General features: G+C 32.8%; 1 protein-coding gene across 1 annotated transcript in view; it reads left to right on the top strand.

The window, feature by feature from the left end:
* Positions 1-12,563, top strand: part of pico (ras-associated and pleckstrin homology domains-containing protein pico) — an 83,033-nt gene extending 70,470 nt beyond the window's left edge. Inside the window, exons 14-17 of the mRNA XM_085947979.1 lie at positions 2,580-2,696; positions 5,844-6,539; positions 7,466-7,626; positions 10,870-12,563. Of these exons, the coding sequence (XP_085804105.1) occupies positions 2,580-2,696; positions 5,844-6,539; positions 7,466-7,626; positions 10,870-12,090 (2,195 nt within the window). The 3' untranslated portion in view covers positions 12,091-12,563. The remainder of the gene's footprint in view (positions 1-2,579; positions 2,697-5,843; positions 6,540-7,465; positions 7,627-10,869) is intronic.
* The last annotated feature ends 7,843 nt before the right edge of the window (positions 12,564-20,406 follow it).

Genomic DNA, 20,406 nt, shown 5'->3' with positions numbered 1-20,406 from the left:
TATGTTGTAGCTTAACCACTGGGGAATGACAAAAGAAATGGCGTATTTCAAAAAAACACTACCTTATTCTTAGGTCAATAATTATTATAAAGCAATCATTATTCATAAGATGTTTATCACACTTGAATGGTCAAAGACATAGCTTATAATAAATATCTTTAGAATCATCTTCAAATGTGTTAATCTTGCCGATTTTTTGAATAATAAAATGCCTAATTCTTGTCAAATTTGGGATCACAGACATTATCAATATAATTTTTTATCGTGAATATTTTACAAAAATTATCTCGTAATAAATTATGCTAATGGTTTTATAAATGCGTTTAAAAATTAATAAATGTAAAAAATCTTAACACCACTGCACAGTTATGTACCGAAATATGACTATATTCTAAAACATTAGACCGAGAGGTTTAAAAGAATACTATTTTATGTAACAAAAATACTTCATGCAGTCATCAAATGTTTAAAATAACTATAAAGGATAATAAGGCTTCAAACTTATATAAATAGATCATCTACAACGTTTAAGGAGTGTCCAAGATCATGGTTTGAAAATACAATAAAAACTCAATTTTGACCTTCGACGAGCACGTGGGCCGTTAAAATAAATAGTACAAAAAAATAACAGAACATTATTTGTGAGCTTAATTAAACCATTTTTTAGATGTATTGTGTGGAGTGGGTCAGTTCATTACCAAGACTTTAATGTTGCCTTTAAATTAGCCTTTTCTGCCGTTCCTGCTCATTGATAAATGAATCAAAAAGACGCTAATATAAAAAAAATTGTAAGTCAATTGGAAAATGTTCATGCCGGATGCCCATCCATCTGAATACTCCAAAATTGTTAACAAAAAATAATCAAATTATATAAATTGAAAATATTTTATTGTCTTTTTACCAATAATATTGATGGACACATATTTCTATTATTATACGAGGGTGGGTCAATAAGTCCTTAGAAAAGCCGACAGGTGGCGCGACTAGTACTGTAAGCGGTTTGTTTTCATGCAGCGGCACTACCGATTCAGTATGCTGCGAAGTTTCAATCAGATTGGTCGGGTTGTTGTTTTTTATTTTCGTACATTTAAAAAAAAAATTTGCTTGTTTACAAAAATGGAGAAAATTGAGTTTAGAGCTGTTATTAAACATTTTAATATAAAAGGGTTAACAGCAAAGGAAATAAAAAATGAGTTGGATTTAGTTCACGGCATATCTGCTCCTTCACTTGCAACTATTTATAACTGGTTAAATGAATTTAAACGTGGTCGTACATCAACAAAGGATGAACCACGCTCAGGACGTCCTGTAGAGGTGACTACACCAGAAATGATCAATAAAATCCACGATATGGTGTTAAGTGACCGAAGATTAAAGTTGAGTGAGATAATTGAGGTTACAGGGATCTCAAAAGGTAGCGTCATTTCTATTTTACATGACAAATTGGGCATGAAAAAAGTTTCTGCAAGATGGGTGCCGCGTTTGCTCACAGTCGACAATAAACGCAAGGGTGGTGGCCTCTAAAGCCCTGTTGTCGCTCATGCAACGCAATCCGGATGAATTTTTTCGTCGCTTTGTGACTGTAGATGAAACATGGATACACCACTATACTCCCGAGACGAAAGAACAGTCAAAGCAGTGGATTGCGAAAGGCGAACCATGTCCAAAGAAGGCGAAAACCGTAAAATCAGCTGGTAAGGTTATGGCTACTGTATTTTGGGATGCACGTGGAATTATTTTCGTTGACTATTTGGAAAAAGGAAAAACAATAACAGGGGATTATTATGCATCTTTATTGGACCAGCTAAAAAACGAAATTGAAGAAAAACGGCCTCATTTAAACAGGAAAAAAATCCTCTTTCATCAGGACAATGCCTGTGTTCACACATGTTTACGATCAATGTCTAAAATTGAAGAATTGAAGTTCGAATTGGTCGACCACCCACCGTATTCGCCAGATTTAGCCCCCAGTGACTTTTTCCTTTTCCCAAACTTAAAAAAATGGCTAAGTGGACAACGTTTTTTTTCAAATGAAGAAGTCATCGATCGGGCAAATGCTTATTTTGAGGATTTTCCGAAAACTTATTTTTCTGACGGTTTAAAAAAAATTGAGAAACGTCTAACCAAGTGTATTGAGCTCCAAGGAGATTATGTTGAGAAATAAAAAAAAAATACAAAAATAAAAACTGTTTTAATGCTTTTTTCTAAGGAATTATTGACCCACCCTCGTACATATCCTCGTTGAAACTAGAAATAGTGTAACTCCAAAAACACTACCTACTTTACAGGAGAGACAAAATTTTTTTTTATTATAGATTTAACAATGTTACAACTTTTTTGGAATTACATCATTTGCAAGATATGGCCACTAGATGGCATTCAAAGTCAATTTTCGATTAAAACGGAGTTACATTTTTCTAGTTTCAATGACGATATTTATATTTTTCTAATTTCATTATTTTTGGGCCTAATTTAACCATGTATTGCTTTTTATTCATGCTTTGGAAAACTCTTAAAAATCCCTAAATCTGAAAATTCTATATGTATATATTGACAATGTTCTTGTTTTTTTATTTCAGGAACTTTAACCCGTCGTCATTCACGGAGAAAATCAAACCAGTCCAGCAATACCGACGACAGCTCCAATTCCGGCACACTGAAAAGACTCACTCACAAAACCAGTCGGGCGTCATTAGGTTGTAAAAATTACGCATTTATTTTTTTTATGCTCAAAACTTTCTACTGCCGATTATAAATAGGCGTCTCATATAACGAAAGTAGACAATGTGGCGGATATTTACTTTGCCTTCACTGAACTAGATTTCATGTTATTACTCAGCTAAATTCTTATAAAAAATTATACTGTTTTATTGGATTCCTACACTGAATCAAACACGCATTAAAAACCCATGCATTTTTTGCCTGACTTGGAATTGAACCCACGGCTTTGTAGACAACCGCTTTTCCCAACCAGACCTATATGGATGGGGGTTAATAGGGTTAATAATATAATATTAAATAGGGGGTAAAAAATATCTGTACCTCAGAGGCAGACGGATGCAAATGCTAAATACCCAATTGTTCAGGAGAGCCAAAAAACATTTTTTATTTTAAAGGAATACTCATAACTTCTAAGAAAATATACATATAATGGTCATTATTTTTTTTATTCTAATTCAATTAAACTACTTCTGGAATATGTAAGAAAGGAATAAATATAATACAATTTTATATCTAAAAAAAAATAAAATAAAAAACCTAGTGTGGATTTGCATCCTTCTGCCTCTAAAGATATTTTCTTAATGTGAATTTGTATCTTATTTACCTAGCCAAAATAAAACAATTTATAAGTTAAAAAAATGTATAGGTATAAATATAACAAAGCAAAACACATTTTTTTTAAATTTTCATTATGTCATCGTCATCATCACCAGCCTGAATCTATTCACTGCTGGATGAAAGCCTCGCTAATCTCTAAGCTGATTCCACTTCTCTCGTTCCTGTGCGTTGCGTTGCCAAGATTTTCCGCAGAACTTTATCATTTCATCGATCCAGCGGCCTCTAGGTCTACCTTGCGGATGTTTTTTACCTCTTGGATACCACTGGATGACTAAATTTGTCCAACGATTGTCCTTTCTTCGAGCCATGTTCCAGCCCATTCCCATTTGAGGTTTTTAGCAAACTCTATCACATCATTAATCCTTGTCTGTTCCCTTATCCACTCATTCCTTTTTTTGTCCTTTTGCATTATGCCCAGCATGCACCTTTCCATACCACGTTGTGCTACTCTAAGTTTCTGGATCTGTCTTTTACTTAGGGTCAATGTTTCACACGCATGTGGTTACGGGAAGTACGCACTGGTTGAACACTTTGCACTTTAGGCACAGTGGGGGGTCATTTTCGAAGAAATTATTCAGGCGGCCAAAAGCACTCCAGCCTAGCTTTACTTTGCGAACAATTTCATCAAATATACATCCATCTATAGACACTTATTGTGCCAGATAGATGTAGTTTTTCACCTGTTCGAGCTCAATGCCATTGATGAGAATCTCTTTTTGGCCCGCAAAGCAGTTGAACATGACTTTCTTCTTGATACATTTATTTTCAAGCCTACTTTGTTACTCCAGCGAGTTATGCATTCTGCTTTGGAGGCCTTCTGAGTCTTGCAAACTACTATTTATTGTTATCGGCAAAGCGTAGATGACTCACGTATTCTCCATTTATGGGGACCCGTGTCATCCCAGTCAAGTTGTCTAAATAAGTCTTCAAATGTAGCTGTAAATAGTTTAGGTGAGATTGTATCACCTTGTCGGACTCCTTTGCTGATAGGAAATGCGCGATGGTTTATGGAAATGTTGTTGCGCTACTGTATATATTATTGAAAATATTTATATAGTGCCCGGGGATTCCTTGATTTCTGAGTGCATCGAGTATTGAAAATTTCCTTATGGAATCGAATGCTTCCTCATAGTCTATAAAACCCATGGATAGCGGCAGCTTGTATTCCTGTTACCGCTCTGATTTCTCTGATGACTTGGATAATATGGTCCATAGTGCTGTATCCCCCTCTAAAGCTCATTCTCTTGGCTGGTTCTCGTCTAGTACATATTGCAGACGGTTTGAGAGAATTTTATCTTAGTGGATTATTGGATTTGCATCCTTCTGCTTCTAAGGTAGGTATGGCATTTGCATCTTTATGCTATGCATATCTTGGACTAGGACTTTCATCTCTCTGCCACTAATAGATAAAGCCTTTAGCATGACGATTCTTAAAAAAACTCATTTTCCCCAAAAACGGAGTTGCATCCGTCTGCCTCTGAGGTACAGATATATATATGTCAACAAATACATTCGAGCATTTTTCAAAATTTGTATAATTCCGGTCATTGTGATAAGGTTGCTGAGTTTTGTTGTACAACTAGAGCAGTGCTCCGCAACCGGTGTGCCGCGGTGCATTGCTTAAAACACAAATAATTTTGTATATTATACAATAGGTAGGTAAGTACTCACTTAATAGTCAAATTTGCGAACATGGCTGGTAATATATTAAATAATATATTGACGTGCTCTGATAAATTATGAGTTAGGACAAGGATCTCTACAAATGTACCAAAGAACCTACCAGACCACCATTGAAAACAAGCAATTAATTTTGGATCGGTCTCAAAATCATTTAACTTTGCTGCAAAAGAAATTCCATCGTTACTTTCATACATATAATCAATACGGCTGGATTCGAAACCCTTTTGCAACCAATGCCGAAAATTCTGGAAAAGCGTTTTCCATATAAATTCGAGAGGAATTTGTTGAATTGAGAAACGGCGGGACCCTAAAATTCGACAATGTTCCATTGGCTATTTTCGGTTAATAAAGAATACACTCGGATTTCCGACAAGGCTATCGCAGTTCACCTCCCAGGTGAGCAAAATTTTTCAACTCAATTTATAATTAAAAATAATAATAATTAGTCTTGCTTGAAGTGTCTTGATCAAGAACTTCGGGTTGCTCTTTCAAATATCAAGTCAAAATATATAAAACTTTTACGTTCATTGAAACATGCTCAGGTATCACATTAATTAGTTAGTATATTTATAATATAAATACATGGAATTATGTACATTTAGTTCTCGTATGTGTGTTATGAATATTTAATTATTTATAAAATAAAAAAACATAAATTAATGTAATTTTTTACCCCCAAGTGATTTTTTTCACCGATAAATAAGCATTTCGAAAATTTATATCATACATGTTCTAAGATCATATTTTATTGTATACTATGGAAACCATTGAAAATGTTAATCATATTTCAATACTCATTCATGATTTTCATTTATTTTTAGAATCTGCTAATTCATTACGGAGTTCAAGCAGTGGTTGCAGTACACCAACAATGGCCGCACCTTTACGAGATTTTATCTACAACAGTACACCTACCAACGGAGGAAAGCCAATGTCTATAGACTCAGAAAACTCTCATAACATTTATTCAACGAGCCCGGCAAATATCTATAAGTCACACACCAGTGATGCATTACCATCAACTGGAATTCTTTTGGGCTATATTACCCATCAAACAATAATAAACAATGCCCATCCGCAGTACTTCAAAGAGAATAATTCCTGGTACGATAAGTCACCAGGTTCTGATAACTCCCTAATGGAAAACAATGTGGAGTCAGGCAGAGCAGGAAGTTCTCAACAGAACTATCCGCAACAGTCAGATGAAATTTATATGCAGAATGAAAATAATCTCATGTGCACAAACATAGAAACTGATCAGTCTCGACCAAAAGATTTCATGTTTTACCCGCAGAACTCCATGGCTAGAATGGAAGGTGCGGTGTTCTCTCCTACTTCTGTCGATATTCAAGATATGCCCCTGCCTCCACCGCCGCAGATTTCATTGCTACGCAATGGGACATCTGGTTATGACGAATTAAAAAATCAAAATTCAGATCCGCTTTATTGGTCGACGCTAAGCTTAGATTCGTTGCCGCCACCTCCGCCTAACCTTGATGATCATGCAACATTAGAAGGTATGTAAATTGATTTTAGTAACCAAATTGCTATAATTAATATCGATACAACGATATTATATTCTATTATAAATTGGCTGTAATTTCACAATGTTAAATTTTATGCTGAGGCATTTTTGGGACCTTGTCAATTTCTCATTATCGTGAAATGTCCTTAGCACCCTAGATATTGTTTTTTTATAATTATTATTGAAACCATTCCCGTTTCTGTTAACATTTTCACTGCCAATCAATTTTTATTAGGTGGACACTTGTAGGCCAGCTATTTTTGGAATAAAATAGATCCCTTGAAAATACGAAATAGAAATAGAATGATAAATATTTGTGAAAACTTACCAAATCAAGATATTTCTCGAGTTTATCGCTAATATTTTCACACTTAAATGATAAATATTATTTAGAAAATATACACAAACAGTTTATTCAGATGTTATGACGTTTACATGAACACACGAGTTAACTCGCCCATGACCTGACGTGACATACATGGTTTGACCAGTTAACTCGGCTCTGGCAGTGATCAGGTTAATTAAAATGCTTAATCATAATAAAACATGTCAGCAAAAATTTAGCACATTGTAACTAAGGTTCTATAGTTTGGGTGTTGTCAGGAAAGATCCGGAGCCGAGGGAAACAAATCGGTACGAAGGAAGTGATGTATACACTGTCACTAACAGTAACCAAAAATATTTTTCAAATCAATTACGTCTACTTCTTGTGCAGAGAAGAATTCGTGTACCACACTCACACTGTGATTACCTATATGGATATTTTTATTATTAATAAAAAATCTTATATTCATATTGCAAAAACTGAATCATAAATCTTTGGATCGAAAATACTTATCCCTGGATTGCAATCCGTACTCCATGTAGATCGGAATAATTAATATATGTACTTTGTCTAATTTGCATCTTTTATTGTAGGATACAATCTGAGCGGATCCCAGCTGAGTCTCATTAGTTTACCACCTCCCCCGTTACCAATTACCGATGAGTACACTTCACCATCTGATCACCCAGCGACTATGCAGAGCGATAGAAATGGCGAAACCAAAAATCCTCCATCCAGGACTGTTTCAGAAATTGTAAGAAATTCACTTTTATAGTTCATTCATTATAGTAATTCACCTTTATTACTGTCTAATGTTTATGTAAAATAGCAAGATTAAGAAAAGACTAGTCCATTTGAAATTTAAATATTATGTTTTTCAATAAACATTTTTCTTTTTAGTCTCGATACATTGTTTTTCAAGTAATATAAAATCTACATATCGATGCTATCGATGCGACTACACATGCCTAATCTGCAAACCAGCCAACTGCACTTCCAAACAAAAATTAGATTTTTATGGTATTTTGCAATGACATATTAAATGGACGACTCACTTCATACCCGGCGCGCACGAGAAATTGTGCATGAAAGTCATTCACAGATGTATAGGTAGATGTCACGTGACCATTGACGTATCCGTTTCCATTATGCGATACAAGCTTCGAGAATTTATAGTAATATACCTTTATTGTAATGGCGTATTAGTGTCATGACTCATTGCGTTAGAAACAGATTCTCGGTTACTTACGACTTCTCGGAGATTAGACGCAAGTGAGCCCAGCGAATCACAGGCGACTGACTGTCCAATGGTTCCTGTCATTCAATTGCAGTGAATAAACATTCATCAATATCTTAAAATGGCATTTTATAAATAATAAATAATACTAACACATGAAAAGTGATATCCCATCTTTCTTGGAGTGTTTAGTATATTTTTTTACAATTTTTAACTAGGCACATTGGCATTTTGTAACACAATAATAACGGTGGAGTCGAAACCTGACAGTCAGAAATTTTGTATGGGCAGACCCAGCGGTGTCGCCAGACCGCTTGCAAGCAGAATGTTCATTTGAGCGTAGGATACCGATATTAAAATATGAATTTCGCCATCCGGCAGACCCGACACAAAGTGAGTGTCATTTTATTTTCTAGATGCTTCGTTCATATTAATGTCATTGGTATTTTGTTATAAAGTATGTTTTCTATGCTCACAAAAAATTTCAAACTCCTAAACCTACAGATAAATGGATTATCGTGCTGCACACAAAACAGCCATCTGCAGGTGCCTAATTTCCAATATCGTAAATGGAAGAACTCCGCTCTTATATAAAAGGGAAGCTAAAATAACAGTGTATTAATTCATAGTACAGCTTATTTGTAAAAAAAAAAATCCAAGTGTATTTTGTATCATTGTTGTATCTTCTTCATCACGTGCCATCTTTGTTACATATGGCTGTAAAGTTCCTTACCTTAAGATATTCAGGTTACTCTCATAAGGCTCAGAATTCTGATCCATAAATATTGTCTCATAATAATGGATTGTTTTTCGGCGTTCCGGCACCTTTTTTCACGGTATTTTTAATGTTTCAAAAGCAATTAGACGTAACAATGTTCGGGCTTACATAGTACAAGTTGATTTTCCTGAATCATCTCATATGAAGAAGCATATCCTGAAAAACTATCTCGTTTGATATATGCATTGAATTCTATTACCATTTCTTCAAGTGAATGTGAACGCGAATTTTCGCAAATGAATCTAATTATTACCCCATTAAGAGCTTCGTGGAAGACCAAAACAGTTTCGGTACTTTTGTTCATCAAACTCGTCGGACCACCTTTGACACTTTTCGATCCTATCAAAATACGTTGATTGGTGGTTACTCAGTGGAAGACATTCGGCCATAGACTCTTAACACTAATAAAAGGAATTGAGACAATTTGCCAGACGAGAATTGGACTGAACTTTGGAAATCACCATTGCCACCTCAGTACGTGTGGCCCAATATACTTGTTATAATTCATGCTATGAGATCTCGCCGTCCGCTAGGTAGTTGGTACTGTTGGTACGTATGACATCATCGCCGCTGACGCCGCGACTCGCTAATGTTTAAACAATAGTTGATAAATTTTGTGTAATTATTGGACCAAATATACCTAGGGAATATGGTGACGGCACAGGCTTATTAGGATGACAGCTTAAAACATGTTAGAAATAAAATATCATTGTATATTCATTCATTCAAGAATATTGTATTTTATAACCTAACATAAAATAAAAGAAAATAAAAACAACTCATAAATTTAAAATTTTATAATAAATGGACATTTCAAAAAACCCAGCTCAGTATATTTTTAGCAATTTTATTGAAGCCGATAATATTTCAAATACTAATATGGAGTTAGTTTTAGTTCCAGTTGAGTATGAAACTTATGTTATATACACACGCCAAATGCTTTATATAGTATTCCAAATACTAGTTAGTATTTTGGAACAAGTTTCGATACTAAGTATTTTTTTATACTGGTAGTAACTTCAAAATCGACCAGTTTTCCCACCTCTAATATGTACCTACCTAAATGCGTAGGTATTGATTGATGTTACTTTGGGAGAGTGTCACATTATGCGCAATTACATAATAGGTGGGTACCGAGGTATATCTACTTAATAATAATTTATCACAGGTTCGGGCCATCGCCCTATGATCTATTGTTCTATATTCTATTAGCACATGGCTGTTAAATTATGTATTAACCATTTAGGTAGATTGGTACATAGATACATAACTAATATTTACTAATTCGTTTCATAGCTGATTTTACTAAATAATCATAATAATAAATTGAGTTGCATCGGCGCGCGCAACTTCCATCCCACGCCAAAAATACACTCTGTTTCAGTGTTGCCATATTTTTCTAAGCTGATTATAGTACAAAGGCGTAAAAATTATAGTATTTCTGAAAAATCTATAGTACAGGAATATTTTTTGTCTTGAATCCTTTAAAATAATAGTATTTTGGTATATTTGGCGTAAAATTATAGTATTTTACATTTTTCGCGAAATCAAAATTATAGTATTGTACTATAATTATAGTACGGTTGGCATCACTGCTCTGTTTTCCCAAATGCGCCAAAAGAAGTATAACTTCAAAAATAATCTGTGTTTGTACATTTTTGCTCAGTCTAAGAGGCCATCCATAGACAAAACCGTATGCGGTTTAAAACCGTGTACCATACTTAACTTATGACTTATGTTCATTGAAATATATTTTCACTAAGTATGTTATAAGCATTTTATCATATCCGTTTATACCATACACTTACAAACTTAGTAAAAATATTTTTTCATAAACATAAATCAAAAGTTAAGTATGGTACACGGTTTTAAACCGCATACGGTTTTGTCTATGGATGGTCTCTAAATGTGACAGTTCTAACCGCATACATAACTTATAATAATATGTACATCATTTTTTAATGATTATCACATTTTTACAGGTAAACCAGTTGACATCGACATTGGCTTCACAGCAAATTTGCAACAAGGGTGCCAAGGAGAAGATATATGTTCCACCACCTGCATACGTGTCTCCACCACCTTATGGTGCTCACGAGCCGATTAAAAATACAACCAAACCATTTGGAAATAAGGAAGTTTGTGGAAAACCACCGTCAAATAGCCAGCCAATCGTTTACGGTTCCACCAATCCTTGCCAAAATTTCTCATTGAACATGTTTCCCAGGCAATCATCCGTTAATAGTCTTTCGTCTACTAGTTCTAACAATAGCCAGAATAGTCAAAGTAACAGTCTAAGTGGTACTAGAGTAAATGATGACAAAAATAGTATATATACATGCAGTGTGCTACCCAATATTCACTCAAAGGAAAATCAAACTAATTTACCTAATGTAATTAATTCTGGAATGTATGCATCTTGTTTGGCTGAATTGCAGTCTAAAACGCAAGACCCCGCTCCACCTACACTTAAAAAATTATACCAAAGTAATTCTCAGCATAGTGATGGAACATTGAATAGCTATGTTAAATCAGTAAGCTTTGCAGATACAACCAATAGCCATCTTGAAAATGAATCTCCCATATTGTTAAGGAAACAAAGTCTAACAGACACCAAAAGTGGTCCCTGTTCACCCAACAAGAAACACAAAAAACTCACATTTTCACTATCTGTTGATAGTGAAAGTTCAGAATCTCCACCTAATTTACCAAACAAACCACCACCACCAAAAAGAAATGAAACTACCAAACTTTCATCGCCTAAAAAACTTTCGGACTCAACATCTAATCCACCGAAAGATTTCTTGAAAGATCTTCAAAGAGTGATGAGGAAGAAATGGCAGGTTGCTCAAAAATGTAAGTTGGAACCGACGACCACACCACATGAAGTACTGGGCTTCAGGGAATTCCCGGTTCTAACAGAAGACTATAAAGAAGCTAATGTTTCAAACTGGGTACAGGAGCATTACGGTCGTTCTGGCACCATTTTACCGGCACCCGATAACCTGTATGAAAATATAAATAAAAGCGATAAAACTCCCAAATCAGTAGGGAACAATAGTGACGATTTGCAAAACGTTGCTGATGTGCAGAAAGGCGCCGAGGGCCGAGCACCGATAATAAAGAAGAGGCCTCCGCCACCCCCACCAAAAAGAAGCGAGAGCACACAATTAACTACATTGCCAAACCAAAAATTGAGGTAAAAACATCTACCCGATGTCAAGAATTCTATCTAAATTTGATGTAGAAGTAAATCCATTGGATTGTAATTTAATGATATTATTCATGCCGAGGTTGCTATGCCAAAAGGTTTTTAATGAAAATGAGCTATTTACACAGTTATAAAATAATATATCATCTTTGACATCCTAAAAGTACGTCAACAGTAGTAATTCCATGATGAAGTTATAAATATGTTTTTGGTAGTTGGGTAGTTGAAAAGTATATGACGAAACCAATTCATACAATTTATGTTACAAATTGCTCTCCTGTAAAGTTTTAAATGTGGCGTCTAATTACAGAAAGCGACAAGTCCACAATTCAATATTTTCGGGAAACAACGTTTTTATGTTTCAAGCTTCAATTATTTGTTTTAACGTGAGATTATTTTTTTCCGTTGTATTCTATGTCGAAATTAGAACCAAATGGCAATTTGTTTCAGCCGATAAACTCTTAAATGTAATAAATATAGGCAAAATAAAATTGGACGTAGGCACTGTCATGAGTTTACCAGATGCTTACAGCATGGGAGACGCCCTTTTTAATATTGAACGTTCCCTTATTGGTTGACTTAAACACGCGCGAAATCAACCAAGCTTTAAATAATATGAAACACGGACTTGGCGCTTTTTGTAATAAATCGATACTTAAAATATTTTTTTTCGTAGGGTTATGTCGTGTTTTTGGAATTTATAGATCAATACATATTGTGCAAAATTATATAAAGAATACGTGCGTATTTTTTTCTCGATTTGACTAAATGAGTACCTTGGTATCAAAGTGGGACATAAGCCATTTACAAAATTTTACAGGAGACTGACAAACATGTGTGAAAAGTGACCGTTTTTCATATAACATACCAACTTTAAACTCAAAAATCTCTATGAAAACCACCGTTTTTGATACTTTTAGTGGATTTTTTGAAAAGAGCATCACTTTCACCACCATAATCAATTAAAACATGAATTTAGTGGGAGGTGGCGTATGTCCCACTTTGATACCAAGGTACTCAAATGTGGACTTATCGCTTTTTGGAATTAGACGCCTCAAATAAAATATCACTTTCTTTTGGCAAAGCAATCATGACAATTATATTTGCTAGAACACTTTGCTAGAACAACAATTCATGGAACATATTATTGAAACCGGTGAGTTCATTTACTTCATTGTTTACTCCTTATATTTTTCACTTTGGAAAACTATGTATTACGATGTACAGAGCTTTGATGATGATGGTCACCCTTTAATGAATTAAGGCTTCCATCATTGCCAATGGAGCACTGTTATACATTGGAAAAAAAATAAGATTATAAAATGATTTGTAGTAGTTTTTTTTCTTGCAGCTGTATCAACTTTTTGTAAGTGTTGTGGCATTAATTGTTTGTATTATATACCTATGTGTGTAAAACTGATCAGTAACGGAGGTCTTTTATATTGTTAACTTTGATATTGACCAAATAGTTTTCTGTATTGGAAATAGTGCATAAGCTAAAGCTTATCGCCTGCCATCTTATGAGACTTAATTTAAATATAATTCAATATTGGTTTTACACCTCTAACAAAATGTATTGGACTCGTTCATGTTAATGTGTTTAACTAAGCCTATATTATAGGTTGCCAGGAAATCGGTAACTAGATCAATTTCAGTCTGCGAAAATGAGTGATAAATGTTGAAGAATTAAAATATTGCTAAATCGTTTTTTCTAGAATAAAATATACTTCTCTGACGATATATTATAATTATATTAATATATATAAATTTTCATTTAAAGAAAATAGTTATTTAATTGGGTGTCTTCCAAAAAAAAAAAAAATTGGCCAGTTTTGATTTAAATTTTTTGTTTTCTGTAATCATTTCAAAATGCTTTTTTTCTCTTAGGCATTCACTAATTGAAGCCATACATATTTTGTCGGTGATTTCATGTCTAATTGTAATTTATTTATTTGTCCATAAATTCATTAATATTACAAGTATGTACTGTGGAAAACTGATTTATTTGTACTTATTATCACCATTTTATAATGAAAATTAAGGTGACAAGCATTTCACCCCTTTTCGTGGTGTTTGCATTATGAATAACAAAATGATGTTCAATATTTTCTTATTTTTGCTAAACGATTATTATACCTTTTTACCAGCATACAAAGGAGTATGCTATTTATACCAAAAAAATATAAATCAAAAGTTATGTGTTATATTAACAACCACTTTTGAACATTATTTATACTTATTTAATATATTAATAAATTTTATACTTTCATATTTTTATATACCAATATCTCATAAATGTTTTATAGTTTTTATAATTAATTGTCTATTAAGTTTCAAAAGTTAAATACTAAAGCATCCCCATGCCAATGCAAACATGTTGCCAGTTAAGTTCAAATTTCACGTGTATGATGTAGATCAGTCGTGTGCATCATTTTAAAATCATGCAGGTATATTGTTAAGGCTATACCTCAGTTGAGGCACGGTCTAAAAAGATCATAGCTAGGCAATGCGCGGATTGCGGGTCGCGGGTGCAAATGGCGCATGCCAAACGAAATATAATTTGTCATATAAATCCAACATGCGTCCATTTAATGTTCTATCAGTAACAATAATAATATATTCATTGACATGTTTTCTTTTTAAAGTAAATGGGTAACGTTTTTAGTCATCTTTACACGATTTAAGAATTAATACCCCCGTTGTCATCACGAAACAAATTGACGTGTTCTCAGCTCGACATTCTCTATCCGAATGGCAGCGAGTCCAAAATTTCGTCGCGCCTATAGTTGAAAATTATTTGCCGTTTCACTGATGTATCGCCTTAACGGGTATCACTTTAGCATGTTTTCGTTATTTTCAATGTTCCAAATTAGCACGTAAGGTATTCTATACACTAAACGATTATCGGCGGCTATCTTTAATTGGAATACGGTGAAAATTTTGATTAGAAGACATGTCGGTCAAATTCGGATATGTTCGTGCTGTTGAACCCAAGCGGATAAAGCCAAACCAGCGCCATCTAGTCGGGAATGAGCCGAACACAATAAATTTGTATTGATACATCAAACATATCAACATAACCTACAATTTTATTACTCATGTCATTGCGATTGTATCAAAACAGTCGGACTTGCGTCTCAATTCTCAATATGTAAAATTGACATACTCTGTCTCGTTCTCAAAGTTAGCACGGCCATGAGAGGGGCTGTTAAAAGATATCACCTTTTGACAGTTCAAGCGGTTAACTTTTTTACATAATTAGCCGCCAGAATATGTAAAGTGATAAATGTGATATATTTATCACAATTAGCTCTTTTTAGATGTTAAGTTAGAATAGGCCTGATGAATTACATTTCCAATGTAAAATGTTTAAAGTGACTATAGTCTACTACTCATTTTGATAATAATGATAAATAATGAAATAAATATTTATTGATGCCCTCAATGAACGCCCTGAAGCAAGTGACTATTAAGTAACAGAAAGTTCATGATGCAAAATGTGGCACTGATAGGCTCGGGCTAGGATCAATGATAAATACTACGTAACTATGAGGCAAAACTACATATTATTAAGCAGTACATGATATTTCGTTTCTGAATAACCGATTTTTACTTAACATTTATCAAATTATACTTATTTAAAAAATGTTTACATATTTTATGATGCTTCAAAGAAGTTAATGTTTGGGGTCACCAAAAGAATAGTTCCAAGTGCCATAAGTGGCCCACGGGGCACTACTGACTATCATTTAGATTGCCAAAGTTTCATTGAAATATATTATATAATAAATATGTAATAAAAACACTTTTATATCATAGTTTGTGTAAACAGTAGTATTATTAATTAATACTATTGACTGATGGTACTTAATAGAATTTGAATTTAAATTCTAATTCATTTAAGTTTTGTATTATCACATTTGAGTCATTTTTGCAACCTGTGTTTTGCCTTTCGGTATCGTCAGGCACTAAATCAGGAAATAAATCCGGTATTTATAAATAAAGGTGAACCAATTACAATATTAGAATTTCAGAGCACTTTGCAGCCCAAAGATTAGGTGAAAAAGGTGCAGAATTGTTTAAATAATAATACGGGTGATCATTAATTATTTTATCAGTTAATATTGGAAATAAATAGTGAACAGTTAGCGTAGCTATCTTTAACAACCAGCTAACCTTCCGTAATAGTGCAATTTGAGATTTTAATTAGGAAACTATAATATTGACACCTCCTACGTATAAGGTTAGAACTGCCTCTTCGGCTGACTTGATAATAAAATGATGCTATCTTATTTTATAGGCATAACTAAAAAAATACGATTCCTGCATTTAAATTAATGTTGTGGTGTCATTAAAATTATTAATGTCACTTTACGTACTGAAAAAGTTACTATTTTGTTGTTCCGACCTTATACGTAGGAGGTATCGATATATATATTATTATGTATGGTAAGGACCTATCCTAACCATATATAAACCTGCTCAGTAAATCCGTATGTTTAGCGTTGATGCATTCGGTTAACAGATTATGGAATTATAACTTAACATTGTTTTTTTTTTTTTATATATATTTAGTGACATTTCTCATTACCTGTTTATTTAATTTTATTAAATTCCCAACACTTTACATAGTTCCATTTTTATTATAATAGTGAGTGTCTAATGTACCGACGATATTTTCAAACATTTACTTAATAATAAGGTTTACTTAGTAATAAAGTTTAACCTACAATAAAAAAAAAAGGAATCAGCATATTATGTACACCCTGATAACATTTTTAATACCAAAAAAAATGACACTGTTTTCCCGTAGCGGCAGCTTATTGTGACGTCACGTGATAGTAAGAGATGTGCATCTCAATATAATCACAACTTTATTGTATTAATTATTTTATACAAAAATGACAACTACATATTTGTATTCTGTGTTGGTGTGTATTTGCCATTGGCTAGCGCGCTGTCCCTGAAGATACGAAAAGGTGTAACCCGGGTAACAAAAGTGCCTCAAATGGAAATAGTATAAATCAATTAGCAATATTATTGTTGAATATTACTAATTGAGTCGCTAAGTTTCAAAACCCGCTATAACACTTTTTCATTATGTTGAGAAAATCAATAAAAACTTTTTGAACTAAAAAGGTTTTTGAATGTTTTAGTAGTGTTATAGCAGGAATTGATAGACGCATTGATTTTGTTTCATAAATGACAGTTAATCGTACCGGATTTTGAAAGAGGCAATAAAATTTTCATATAGAGATTTTAATAACGAATCCAACGATATATATATTTTAATTATTTCAAAAAAGTGTTATAGCGGGTTTTGAAATTTAGCGACACAATTGTCTTAACATTTTTTGTGCCAAGAATGTGTGTAAATCCTAATATTACGTTTCACTAATTCTCTGTTTGCAGAGGCAATGCATTGGTAGGGGAAGTGCTTAATACTAATAAGAATTGTTTAAAATTTACAACTGTTTTGTACATTTTTTACCCAGCTATTTGTTTATAAAATATCCACTTCTTTTGTACATAAAAAATATAATTATACTCTAAGTTATGATATTCATAAAAAAATACCATGCTCACAAGCATATAGGTACTATAAAATTGCCTTGACTATAATATTATAGGTACTTGCATAATAATTAATAATATAAGCCATTATGACTCAATGTTGACAACTCAAATATGACTATGCTCTACAATTCATATGGTAGGAACTTTATTATCTTTTTAAATGACAGGAATCTAGATTCATAGGCAACCCATCCAATATTTTTAAGGTATTTTGAAGTTTCAGACGATCAGACTAATGTAATAATGTAATTATTTTTCCTTTGCTATTGAAGTAATCGAATATCTATTATAGGAAATGTTTGTAAGTCAATAATTTAAATATTTACAACAATTAACAACAGATAATTTATGTCTATATATAAAATATATATACTAGAAAAAAAAATTAGGCTCATCTGATATATAGAACATGCACATAAAGCACAAAGAAATTAACATTATGCCTGATTTTAGAGGGCATGTCAAAAACTTCAAATTGCAATTAGGTACTCCATAACATTATTTCGAGACTTCGTACGAGTCGTGGGGTTACTGGGAAAAGTTGATATGTCTTGAAATCATGTTCTGGAGCAATTGCAAGTATGACTTTGCCCTTTAATATCAGGCATAATACTAATTTCTTTGTGCTTCATGTGCATGTTCTGTATATCGGAGCAGGTTGATTTTTTTTCTAGCATACATATTTATATAATATTATAGACTTGTCATAATCCATTGTTAACTTTAAATACCTAAATTATATACTTACCAACTTTTGGCAGAAACCCCACGAATTATTATTATTCTCCACTTTTTAGTTTGTGACTTTAATGTATGTACTATTCACTGATTTTTGTCTGCCTATATTGATAATAAATGTGTAAGTTAGTTGAAAAAAAAATATTTGATCTAAATATACTTACATAATACTATCTCCATTATATCAATTAGCCAGAAACCAAAATGAAAAGCATATTATGCAATCTCAGACAAGCTTCCATAAAATAACAATAATTTTGCTGAAACTTAAAATGTATGTAATAAATTATATTGTTACGCTGTAGTGATAAATTAAAAAAACCTTTTGTGTATCCACTGTCCGATGAAGACTTTACCAGAGCTTCTTCCTTTTATCTCAGTACTGTTTTTATGTAAAATTTTACCATAATAATTATAGCCATCATTTCATGTAGGGACCGTAATTTGGATTATGGAATACATGGTATATTAATTTAATAATCATTTATATGAACAATTCTATGCTTCAGAGCACAATTTATAGGACATGTTAACATGATAGTTTCTTTAAAGATATTAACTTTTCGAAAGATCTTTGTGACTTAAATAATTTGAGCCTGGTCAAAACATGAATTTAGTAGGTCATCTGGAAAAGGTTTGGTAAAGTTGTTTTCACTGATAAATAATATATCGCACAAAGAAAAGGTAGAAAATCTCAAATGTCAAAGTAATAATTGTAGCGGCAATACTATTTACTAGAAGGCAATCGCAAAAATTATGTTTGAGTCTCAATATAAGTAGTAATGTTTAACGCAGTAATATAAAACAAATAAAACGCAGTAATATCAAATTTAAAATTAATAATTATTGGATCGAAAAATATTTATGGTATTTATTATAATTGTCTACAATCTACATGGAATGAACTGTTTTCGTAAAAAAAAATATATAAGCTCATGACAGCACGACATCTGCGGCACAATTACCTAAATTTTAATGAACGTCACTTTTTAAACATAATATTATTTGAATCTGAAAGTAGGTACCTAATACATACTTATGTTTTGCCAAAATATTGTTAAAAATCATTAAACCTATTTTTCTTAGTGTTCGTATTAATTTATGATTAGTATAGTATAGTATTGATACGTGAAGACTGCTTTTTCCATAGTGAAAATCGATCATTTGACAGTTGTATTTGATTTGTGAATATTATCCATTTCCGATGTGACGAACATCTTTTTAATAAATGTTGTCAGCGCTTTGTGAAAACAGTCTATTCAATTGTGCGAATATATATTCCCCATATAAGAATTATACAAAATATTACAAAAAACTTATTCAACTATCTTGGACCTCAAACTAAAAAAATAAAACCTAAATTGCATTTCAACACTGTGGGAAAACATTGTAGATAAATGCTTTTCCGGCATTCTTGAGAATCTTGTTTTTCACATCCCACCACTCTTCCATACATATTTTCCAATTTTTCTCTTTGTTTATAAGTTTTGAAGCACTGAGACTGATTACAATATCACCGCAGTCCGTCATCTTACAATGTTATTCCACTAACTGTCAAACCTTCAGCAAGGCTGTTGCCATGAAAAAAAATACTAGAGTAAGTTTTTATATATCATCCTGTCCAAACATTTTTCCATTGAAAAGTCAAATTGGACCATTTTGTTGGTTACAACGTTTTCCAGGTGACCCACTCAATTAACTTCACAAGCCAAATTACAAATCAAACTAAAACTATTACTGTTTATTTCTTTCTTCGGCTTGTTGGGCTTGTCGTAGTGGGTATTTCTCAAGATATTGTGAGGTTAAGTGAATATATTGTGACAAACTAAAAACAAAATATAAAACTATGAAACCCTTAGGCTATACTTCAGTTGAGGAAAGATCGTGGCTAGGCGATGCGCGGATTGTCATTGTCATTGATGATTGAATTTGTCATAAAAATTCAACATGCGTCCATTTAATGTTATGTTTATTGTTATATTACTAATAATAA

The sequence above is a fragment of the Rhyacophila brunnea genome, unplaced genomic scaffold (assembly GCF_057557595.1).
Source record: "Rhyacophila brunnea isolate RB1 unplaced genomic scaffold, BYU_Rbru_1.0 scaffold_1, whole genome shotgun sequence".
Classification (NCBI taxonomy): Eukaryota; Metazoa; Arthropoda; class Insecta; order Trichoptera; family Rhyacophilidae; genus Rhyacophila; species Rhyacophila brunnea.
Note: the sequence above shows the minus strand (reverse complement) of the source record. Positions and strands in the feature narration are given on the sequence as shown.